At 40.8% G+C, this 11,640-nt stretch overlaps 1 protein-coding gene across 1 annotated transcript; it reads right to left on the reverse strand.

Annotated features, from left to right (window-relative positions):
• Nucleotides 1-5,758, reverse strand: LOC134949823 (cis-aconitate decarboxylase-like). Its single transcript, XM_063938541.1, has 6 exons — nt 5,654-5,758; nt 4,722-4,776; nt 4,035-4,222; nt 3,569-3,673; nt 3,281-3,486; nt 1-1,029 (listed from the first exon to the last, which is right to left on the reverse strand). The coding sequence occupies exons 1-6, from the start codon at nt 5,756-5,758 to the stop codon at nt 108-110; spliced, it is 1,581 nt and encodes a 526-aa protein (XP_063794611.1). The 3' UTR covers nt 1-107.
• Nucleotides 5,759-11,640: the final 5,882 nt, after the last annotated feature.

Raw genomic sequence — 11,640 nt, forward strand, 5'->3', positions numbered from 1 at the left:
TCAGAAAAATAGACCCATAATAAACACTATACACTGATCAATAAATATCACCCTAAAGTCCTGCCTTAGGATTGTTGTAAACAGAGTAAGAGTAATTCTTATGTGAGTTACTGAAGTAGCAATGGCAGTAGGGAGCTGTCTTTTACACTCTCCAGATTGTCTACTATCTGTATTACTCCTTGCACCTGGTCTTCCTGCAGGACATGTCTGGCATTGGAGGAGAATTTCTTCAGCAGTGATTCCCGGCTCAGTGGTTTTCTCCAATGCCCATAAAAAGTGTCACATTTCCCGGTCACCAGATCCCCATTTCTCAACAGCAGAGCCACCTCTGCATACATCTTATCAAAGTTGGCTTCATTATCTTGGGGATGTTCTACCACCACTTTGCTCAGGAGATTCTCGAGTTCTGTACGAAACATGATGTCTTCATGGAAGGAGCGGATGTTGACTTCACCATCCAGGAGTGCGGTGCAGGCATTGAACTGGAAAGAGTGGCGAGCCTGGTGCTCTGAGTCTGGGTAGGGCCTGTTAATGTATTTGGATACTGGGACTCTAAGAACAATAGACTGAATAGCGGATGCGTCAAATGAGCCATATTGTTGGACAACTCTATTCCTAACTGAGACAGCAGCATCAGCGACCCAGTGCATTCCTAGATGTGCAGGAAAAGACTTGAATGCAATGTCTTGCTTCTCAAGGAGAAATTCATAATGTTCTCCTGGTGGACATAATGACGTAGGCTGGTAATCGCCATAAAATGCACTAAACCCAGCGCAGCCAGGCACATCATCAAGTATAAGAGTATTGGCCTCCATTCCCTTAGCAGCCAGGATAGCAGCTTCCAGACCTAACCTTGTGGCATTGCCAATGTGCAGGGGCTTAGCCAGGGTAGCAGCATTTGCCATAGGAGCACCAGCAAGGGAGGCTGCAATCGCCAGGGCATGAGTGCATTGATCTTTATCTAATGAGAGGAGTTTGGCTGATGCTGCAGCACTTCCCATTGTGCCGACCACGGATGGTGGATGAAATCTGTATTGAGAAAATATAATTACATTATTTATTTGTATGGCAATAACATGTACACATTATCTTGTTTTATAACATTTACCATATTCATTAGTAAGATGGTCATGCCTTATAGTGTCCAAGCTCTAAATAGACCTTGTTTTTCAGCACAGTGCCTATTTTTCAGGAAGCATTGGCTATATATATATATATATATATATATATATATATATATATATATATATATATATAATTATTCACAGCAGGAATAACTCCATTAATTAGTCACAGACTAGCCCGCCATGAAGCATGCCGCATTAGTAAAAAATTGTTTTAATAACACATGTTAAAACAAATACAGTTTTCACAAAAAAAAATTCCTCATTAAACAATTTTTTACTAATTGGCCTTGGGCCTCTTGACGGGTGACGACCTTGGTGAGGGGTGTCCGTTACAGGTTCCCAGATACAAATCTTCTCCAGTATTCAATTCTGACTTATGGAAACAACACTGGAAGAATCATTGTAGATACAGTCTTATTAAGCGCACTTGGGAAACTGTTTTTTATTCTGTATGCTATTGAGGTCCTCCAACAGGGACCTCTCCCGTTGTGCTGCTTTGACGCAAGATAAAGATACTGTTGTGTTTCATATATATATATATATATATATATATACACAGGTGTTGCCATGCTCATTTTACTGCAATGCGGCATGCTCCATGGCGGGCTAGTCTGTGACTAATTAATGGAGTTATTCCTGCTGCGAATAATTATATATATATATATATATATATGTTTTATGAGGAATTTTATGTGAAAACTGTATTTGTTTTAACATGTGTTATTAAAACAATTTTTTACTAATTGGCCTTGGGCCTCTTGTTTGGGTGACCATCTTGGTGAGGGGTGCCCGTTACAGGTTCCCAGATACAAATCTTCTCCAGTATTCAATTCTGACTTATGGAAACAACACTGGAAGAATCATTGTAGATACAGTCTTATTTAGCGCACTTGGGAAACAGTTTTTTATATATATATACACAGGGGCATCTTAAGAAAGGAACAGGTCCATGTGCAGTCTACTCCTGTGCCCCCTTCTCCCTAGCTGGCAGCACTGTTGACTCTGTGCACTGGGGACTCTAGTGCACATACGCAAGTTTCATTGAAAATTTCATGGTAGCCATATTCCCATGCATGCATAATACACTGGGTAAATGTCAGCCTCGCTATTTTCCCAGTAATTCCATTAGCACTGCTGCTGACATAGAACTCCGGATGGTAAGTATTGAAAACAAAATGGTTGCAGGGTTTGCAGTGTGGGAACCCCTAGACCCCGCACACACTGCACCCATTATAAATACGCCAGTGTATCCATGTATGTGTATATATATATATATATATATATATATATATATACATACACACACACACACACACACACACACATACATACATACACTGGCACATTTATAATGGGAGCAGTGTGTGCATAAATGATTATGAACTTATTACAAAATATATATATATATGTATATATATATATATATATATATATCAAACAATATATCAAATAATTGCTATGCAATATTATCACATTCTCAGTCTTTACATATAGAGAACCTACACTGTAGCCGAATCTAGAACCTGCATTACTTTTATGATAATTATGACATTTGGCCACAGAATGATGATGTGACCTGAAGGACCAATCAGGAGCCCCAGTGTCCATGACTTCGGCTTTTTATTTGCACAACCAGCCCTCTCCAAACATCACACTATCCTGGTTTTCAGACAAACCTGTGAGACTAACCACAGGACCTGGAGAAGAAAGGTTGGAAGGAGCAGTCCCTATAATGCTCTGCTCCCTACTCAGACAGAAGAGACTTTATATTTAGATGAGCGGGTTCGGATTGACTCGGTTCTTAATGCCAGAATTATTGCAAGTTCTTTTTTTCTGGATTTTTCTTATTGGCTAACCAAAACACGTGATGTCCGTGAGCCAATAAGGATATTCGGGTAAATCCGAGTAAATCCGAGTAAAACCGAACCCACTCATCTCTACTTTATATCCACTGTGATGTCTGACAAATGTCTATATGTCTAGTATGCAATTAGAATGTGTGTGAAAGTATATATTTATATGCATTTATTCAGAATAAATAACAATGACATTTTCTTAATAAATATAAACCTCTTAATACAAGTAAACATTTAAACATATTTAGTACCCTAATTGGAAGAATATCTGATCAACAATTGGTACTAACTACTCACTTTTTAGGAATGCTCTTTGCTTCGCTGGAGAAACCCATAAGTCTTCCTTGTATTTCAATCCCCACATTGAAAGCCGTCAGCAGTTCCTCACCACTGATCTCTCTGCCTTGTGAAAGTATCTGTGACAGTGCCAGGATGGCAGGAAGCACGGCACCAGAAGGGTGTGTGGCAGGGTGCCACGTGTCATCAAAGTCCATGGAGTGAGCCTAAGGTGACAGGGAAATGATTAGATGGACCTGCAGCTGTATAATCATTTTATTATTTTTATTTATAGTAACATCTACTTACAGCAACTCCATTGGCATAGGCAGCCAGGGTTGGAGAGAGCTTTAAACCTTTCTGTCCATAGACTGAACAAAGGGCAGAATTTCCAGATGTTGAAAAGTATAGATCCTGAAACAAGAAAACAATATAAATTCAATATTTAAAACAATTGTTAAGAATCAAAATATAACTTGTATAAATAAGGAGATTAGATCCAGATCTTATGGTGCCCAGAGAAATGGGATTAGGTTTAATATACGTCACTGTACTGCAAATTGAGGACTGAGCTGCAGCTGCCACTGGAGAAGAGATATTTCTACCTTTTTTTAACAAACTTATCTTCATCTCCAGAAAAATTAAATATCACATTTTCCTAATTTTTTTAGATTATTTTGTTTATTAAATATCCCCCTTAGTCCATAGTTCTGTAACTGCATCCCACCACCCCAGATGATGATATACAATATCACAGATCATCACCATGTATTACCTGGCAGTATTTCACCACGATATTGAAGACATGAGTTGTGCTGCCAACCAGTCCGACCCCAATGCTGTCCAGGATCATGCGCTTACTTCTGTGCCGCACAATATCAGAGAGGTGATCGGGGCGGATCTCATGGATGAATGAGGCAAAACTGTTGGTGACGGATTCTTCTAACTGGTTTTCCACAGCCACTGATAAGAGACAGATCACATTAACATTCCTGGTGTAGACTTCTTTTTTTCACCTCTCCTTTCAAATGGTGACATATGTAATCTTATGAAACCTATTATGTTATCTGTCTGACATAAAAGCTTCATAATACAAACTGTAGCATCTGCCCTGTTTTTATTAAATACTAGAGCTTTGTTGTAATTGTACAGTAGGCCAGGAATGCTAACAGTGCAGGTTTTAGTAATGTCCTGGTTTCAGCACACTTGCTAAATCAAAGTAACTGAGGTGCTAATTAGGTCACCTGTGCTCTAGCATGGATATCGCTAAAACCTGGACTGTTAGTGTGCATTGAGGACCGTGGTATGGAAAGCCTGCAGTGGGGTAACAGCTCAAAGGGAAATGTCTCATTGGCACCATAAATATGTCACCCTTATTGTATGGATAAATTGACACTAACCAATTTCACTTCAAAAACAGAATTATTGCAGTGGAAACATTAAAATTGTTTTATATAATTACCTTTTGCAGCCAACTTGTGAATGTGCCTTGATAGTTGGTGAAGATTCTTTGTATTCTAAGAATGATAGAAATATTGTCTGTACATTAATTATTTATTATAGTATACATATTAATTCCTATGTGATGGTTATATTAATCATTTAATTGAGTACCAAGTATTTTTATATTTTAAATAGTATGTGACTATACCATATGCTTTAATATATTATATGTGCTGTGAAATCCATAGACAGCTCTACTTTAATCAATGTACAACCTTTCCTGGTCCTGGTCACTGTAACCGTGTCCTACGGAGCTTTATCACATTGTGCGGGTGGTCTTCAGTTTGCCGGCTGTCGGGATCCCGGCGCACAGTATACCGGCGCCGGAATCCCGACAGCTGGCATGCCGACACTTTATCTCCCTGGAGGGAGAATAAAAAGTGTGGCCCACAGCACGGTGAGCGCAGCGAGCCCGCAAGGGGCTCATTTGCGCTTGCCACGCTGTCAGTATGCCGGCGGTCGGGATTCCGGCGCCGGTATGCTGGGCGCCGGGAGCCCGGCCGCTGGCATACAATACTACACCCCATTGGGCAGCTTATTACATCCAACAGAGGATATTGATGAGGTTAAGTTATAAAATTAGTATTCTTTAGGCACAATGCTGTAGGTAATAACAATGTTAGCGATTTTAAATTGCCTCTTTGTTCCATGCTTTATATATAGATATTTCAAGTTTTATATAGTATTTTTATATTATTATATATCTCTTTGGCCACATTATAAAACTTTATACAATATATTAGGGTGTAATTTTCTTATAGATTTAACTGTTTTTTAAAAATGTAATTTTCTATCATTTTTTTATTTTCTTTTTTGTGCTAAGATTAAGAATCCCTGTTACAAATGCTTGGAGACTATTATAAAGAAATACTTTTTGTGTTAATGTTCTACCTTTCTACCTCCAACTGTTCCAGTAACATATCTGTTCTTAGCCTCATTTACATTTCCTAACGCAAACACGTCCACAAACACCTTTATGTAACTTTTCATTTGCATTGTTTAGGATTAACTAACAAATGCTAAACTGCTTTTGTTAAATCAGCAATGGCACTCAGCCTATTGTAATTGGTAACAGAATAGAGTATATAGAACTGGATCATATTGGGATGTTTGGTATACATGTAAATATTTCTATACAAGCAAAAGTTTATACAGGTTGAGTATCCCATATCCAAATATTCCGAAATACGGAATATTCTGAAATACAGAATTTTTTGAGTGAGACTGAGATCGATGTACACAAACTTTGTTTAATACACAAAGTTATTAAAAATATTGTATTAAATGACCTTCAGGCTGTGTGTATAAGGTGTATATGAAACATAAATGAATTGTGTGAATGTAGATACACGTTGTTTAATGCACAAAGTTATAAAAAATGTTGGCTAAAATTACCTTCAGGCTGTGTATATACAGTAAGGTGTATATATAACATAAATGCATTCTGTGCTTAGACTTAGATCCCATCACCATGATATCTCATTATGGTATCCAATTATTCCAAAATACGGAAAAATCCGATATCCAAAATACTTCTGGTCCCAAGCATTTTGGATAAGGGATACTCAACCTGTATTATTAAATTACATATAATATAGATGCAATAATAAACAATACAATATAAATGCAATAATAACCATATGAAATGGCGGTAAAGTTACAATCTGCATATTTTCAGATTGGTTAGTATGTCCATTTACCAAAGGTTTAAACATAGAATGTGTAACATTCTATTTTTCCAAAAAGTATTAGATATTTACACTTACATGGATAGAGTACTTACTTTAACAGCTGTAGAAAGCATCTTGAATGAAGGTTTGTTTTAAAATGTGAAGTGTTTTCCTCAGTGCCGGACAATTCAGTGTTGGTTGTAGGGATGTCTGTGTGACATCCTTATATTCTAGTGTTACAGTAATAGCTTACACCTGGGAAACAGGTTCAGGTATTGTGTTGGGAAATAGTCTAGGAAGTAAAGTGCGGAAACCCCACAGGATGCCATAAATAACATGCCATCATTGTAAGGCTGACGTAAGACCTAAGGAATTGTAATAGCAATTTGGTTTTATATCATACAATGTTTACACCTTTTGGAAAGTGATGATGTAACAATGATGATATATCTTTATGTACTTTATCTTCCTACTCAGAAATACTTAGTAGCTGAAAGGTTGATGATTGCAAAATGAGCTTCCTGACATAACAATTCACTGTATAAAACAAATTCACAATATAGAATAGTAAAGTGTCACCCAGCAAGTTTGGCCAAACTCTTACTGCAAAATAAAAAAATAAAAATGTTTATTATTTATTGCGGCACAGCAATTAATTAATACAGTCCTACAATCTTAAGTAGTGAGAGCTGCATCATTGGTACCATTTTATCTGCTGTTTATGAATCATTAACCACTCAACTGATGATTTATTTTGCCAAAAACCACTCTGAAATTGTCGGGGGGGGGGGGGGGGGGGGGTTATGAGTGAATTAGGTGAAGAACATGAATTTAACCCTATCCCAAATTATTTTAGTTAAAAAAAAGAAAGAAAAAAAATACATATTTTTTATAAATATTTTTCAAACATCGAAACATTGATTGGGATCATTGTTACCATCGGAACATTGCGACCATCGTGGCTTTAATTTTGAAAGCCGGTACAGCCTCCAGGTACACAGGGCGGGTCTGGTAGTGGCTTGGGAGGGTTAATTTACTCTCCCCAGCGGCTGGCATTGTCCTTTGAAAAAGCTGCAAGCTATATGCAGCGAAATGCGTCAGGTGTTTGCATGGGTCAGGATCCTCCATCTACTCAGAATTGCAATAACCCTTGGCATTGTTACATCCATCAGAGGAGCCTTAGAGAGGATTCCGGCATATTACAGACACTGTACTGCATGAGAACTCTACCAATAATATGGGACATCTCCCAGCCTTTATTCCTCTAACGGTGCACAGGAATACAAGCCACAACCGGACTCTCCAATATTAGAAAAGAGACTCCTGCTGTTTTGGACAGACATTATCCTATACAAGGACCATTGGAACGGATCCTTCCATCCATTCATTTATACATTTGCTGACTCATTTTATCAGGGTAATATACACCTTTTTATTATTGTATGTGAATTCACGTTACAGAACACTTTATAGATGCAATTGTGTGTTATATAAATTAAATGCCTTTTTTAATTTATTTATTTAATAGTATTTTATTGTGTACTTCAAATAGAGCGCAACCGTCTTTACTGTTTTTCCTTTAATCCTGTGGCAGTGACTTCCCCCTTTATCAGGCTGCAGCTTAGCAAAGCATCTCCTACTTTTAGCACCTGAATACCTTTGGTATTTTTACCTCTTGCATACACCAGTTTCTATTGTATCTCTGAGTAATCGAAAAGATAATTAGTGCTTGCAGCAATTATATTTTACATTGCCCTGAAAAGTGAGAGGAAGAGGAAATGACTATATGTTTCTACAAAATAGATAAAGGAGAATTTTTACATTTAACAGTTATTAGTTTTTACGTTATTTAAAAACAATTTAATAATTAATTTTTATTATTTAAAAAGAATACATGCAAAATATTTTATAAAAAGGTAATCAACAAGTATACTGAGCAAGGTACTCACTAACTAAATATTGTGTACATGTATCTATGTTTCTGTGTTTCATTTTTTCATCCTTGATCACAGACCATGACATTTGGGGGGAATTCAATTAGGTGCGAGTTTGAACTCGCAAGGCGAATTCATAGCAAATTTCATTACGAATTACATTTGCAACTCAATTCCAAACTTGCATTCAACTGTCTGAGTAAATTCGGACGATTTTGTTCGCACCTCCCTGAGCTGGTGAAAAGGTCAGGACAATCTTTACTGTAAGATAAAAATGGCGGGACTTGCTTCAGAATGCCTTGGACACCCCCCCCCCCAGGCCCGGCGCTACCCGCTCAGCAGAGTCTGCAAAGCAGGTAGGCGCCGGGCAGGAGAGGCGCTCTCCTCGCTCTGCTATACCCTACTAATGTATGCTCACGCTGTGCGCTATTGCTGGCAACGAGCAGCGGCGCCGGCGGAATTAAGCTCCACCCCACCCACTGATCTCCCGTCACTCCCACCCGCCTCCTAGCATCAGCCGCACGGGCTGTCACACACCCTTCACCTGTTACTTTCTGTTCCTGCTTCGTTCTGCTGCGAGGCAAGGAACCCGTTCTCCCTGCACTGTTGTGACTCGTGTTTCTGAGCCCTCCCCCTCTTCATGTTGCTGCAGTGCACGGGACCTCGACTGAGTTCAGGGCAGCCGACAAGAATCACTACAACACAATAGTGAGTTTAACTCTTCGAAATCCTTGTCAGCAATTGCTCCTAATTACTCAAGTTGCAAGTGTATCATAATTTTTTATCTTTTACCAGAGTTGTATATATATTTTGTCAGTGTCTAATTTTCCCTTCGCATATAAAAATGTTAAAAACTGGAGATGATAAAAAACAAACACACACACATATATACAGTGTGTGTGTATATATATAAGGGGCAATTATGGACATGAATAAAAAAAAAGACAGCACAATAATGTGTTGTTTTGTGACCACATTCTGTCCTGTTGTGTCGGCACCTACAGATGTAGCCATGCTCATCTATGCCGCAATGCGTACACACGGGCATACCCATCGCAGCGTAATGCAAATGCACCTGGCTGCGACTGGTTGCAGCTGCCGTTTGCTCCATAGGTTTTATTGGATGCATGCACGTGTCCATAGACACGGACACACTTGCCACGCCTTCGCTGCCACAAAGCACAACGATGAGCATGGCTACACCTGTATATGCACATGAAAGGATGATGGTGAGTAGGCGGTGTCTGGTGCACAAATAGAGGATGAAGTGAGTTGAGTATGATACAGAGGGGTAAATGTATGAGGCGTCGATATAGGAGGGAAGTTGTATCAGCACATATTATGTGCGCTGATACCGGTTCTCCGTGTATTACTGCGGTGGTGTGTACAGGGTGACCCTGTTATTATTGGCGCTGCTGTTTGTAAGATAGCACGCCAATATGTTGGTAATGTAAGATGTCAAAGGCACTGACCATTCTGACACCTGCAGCTATTGATTTCGACAGCGCTGGCCCTGGCTGAGGCGGCTGCCAGCTCCGGGTTGCATGTGAGATCTCACGAGAGTAGCGAGCAGAGCCGTAACTACGTGTGTGCCAGTTATGTCTGCCACACAGCGCAGTCGCCCTGAGGGCGCAACTGCCCACATTCCAAGTCAGCGGCTTGTAATGAGTCAAATTGACTCATTACAAGCCGCCTGTGTGTGCCGGAGGAGGAGAGGAGCAGATCCCGGGCAGGTGAGAAGGAGGAGGAAGGAGGGGGAGGGAGCCGCAGCAGTGCTATGAAATTGTTAGTGGCGCCGCTGCAGCTGTCCCTTTTCTTCCACATTGGCTGACCGCCACCGCTGTGAATGCTGGGATGTGCTTCCCTCATCCCAGCATTCACAGTGGCGGCGGCCAGCCAATGCGGAAGGAGAGGGACAGCTGCAGCAACGCCACCACCAATTACACTGTGCTGCTGCAGCTCCCGAGTCCCCCTCCCTCCTACTCCTTCTCCCCTGCCTCCGGAACTGCCAGCACCGAGGAGCCTGGCTGCCTGAGCCAGCGGAGAGATGGTAAGTATCATCTATTCTGTCTATCTATCTATCCTGCCGTAATGTGTAAAAAGGGGACGCTGTCTGCCGTAATGTGTAAAAAGGAGGCGCTGTCTGCCGTAATGTGTAAAAAGGAGGACGCTGTCTACCGTAATGTGTAAAAAGGGGGCACTGTCTGCCGTAATGTGTAAAATGGGGGACGCTGTCTGCCATAATGTGTAAAAATTACCACTATGTGGTGTAATGAGAATCGGTCACTACGTGCGGTTTAATTGAATAAGATTGTGTTACTGTGTGGCATAAATTGAATTGTGGGTACTATTGTGTGGGCTCACCCCTTCCTTGTGAGACCACACACCTTTTTATGGTGTGCGCCTTCGCCTTTTTGCTATCCCTTTATTAAGTATGGGGGAGAGGGCGCAAATTTATAGTTTGCAGGGAGGCGCCAAACACCCTAGCACCGGCCCTGCCCCCCCCTTCTAATGACTAATTGGACATTTTGATGATTTGAATTATCTCAATTGGGCCATTAATTACATGTCATTTTTTGGGGGGGAAAATGGCCTCAAATTACACAAAAACTAGTTTATGCATAATTCACACACCCTGCTGCCTGTCACCTCCCAGTCATCAGCTTCAGGCTCCCAGGCGCGTCACCCTGCCGGCTTACGGTTATCAGCTCCCAGTAGGTAAGGGTGGGGAGGGGGGGCAGTGAGATGACAATGTGACAGGATTAGAATGGGGGGAGACACACTGAGAGACATAGAAGACATAGAAGGGGTGAGGGAGAGACACACTGAGAGACATAGAGGGGGGAGGGACACACTGAAAGACATAGTGGGGGAGTCACACTGTGAGACATAGAGGGGGGATTGAGACATACTGAGAGACATAGAAGGTAGTGAGAGACACATTGAGAGACAGAATGAAGGGGGGTGACACACTGAGAGACATAGAATAAAGGGGGGCACAATCTGAGACATAGAACGAAAGGGGGAAACACACTGAGAGACATAGAGTGAAAGGAGGGAGACACATTGAGAGATACAGAATGAAGGGGGAAGACACACAGAGGGACACAGAATGAAGGGTGGGACAATGAGAGACATAGAATGTCATGATGTGCTTAGAGAAGACACAGGGTAAGTGATGGTGTGCTGAGAGATGATGCAGGGGGAGGTGATGGTGTTCTGAGAGACTACGCAGGGGAGGTTATGGTGTGCTGAGAAACAACGGTGGGGTAAG

Source organism: Pseudophryne corroboree, chromosome 8 (genome assembly GCF_028390025.1).
Source record: "Pseudophryne corroboree isolate aPseCor3 chromosome 8, aPseCor3.hap2, whole genome shotgun sequence".
NCBI classification, from domain to species: Eukaryota; Metazoa; Chordata; class Amphibia; order Anura; family Myobatrachidae; genus Pseudophryne; species Pseudophryne corroboree.

Bases quoted from the DNA above. Each gene is read 5' to 3' on its own strand.
- LOC134949823 (XM_063938541.1), bottom strand. From the start codon at position 5,758: ATGCAAATGAAAAGTTACATAAAGGTGTTTGTGGACGTGTTTGCGTTA. The intron at 4,777-5,653 runs GTAGAACATTAA...TATCATTCTTAG, and splicing joins GAACAGTTGGAGGTAGAAAG to AATACAAAGAATCTTCACCA. The intron at 1,030-3,280 runs GTGAGTAGTTAG...TTCTCAATACAG, and splicing joins GCAAAGAGCATTCCTAAAAA to ATTTCATCCACCATCCGTGG.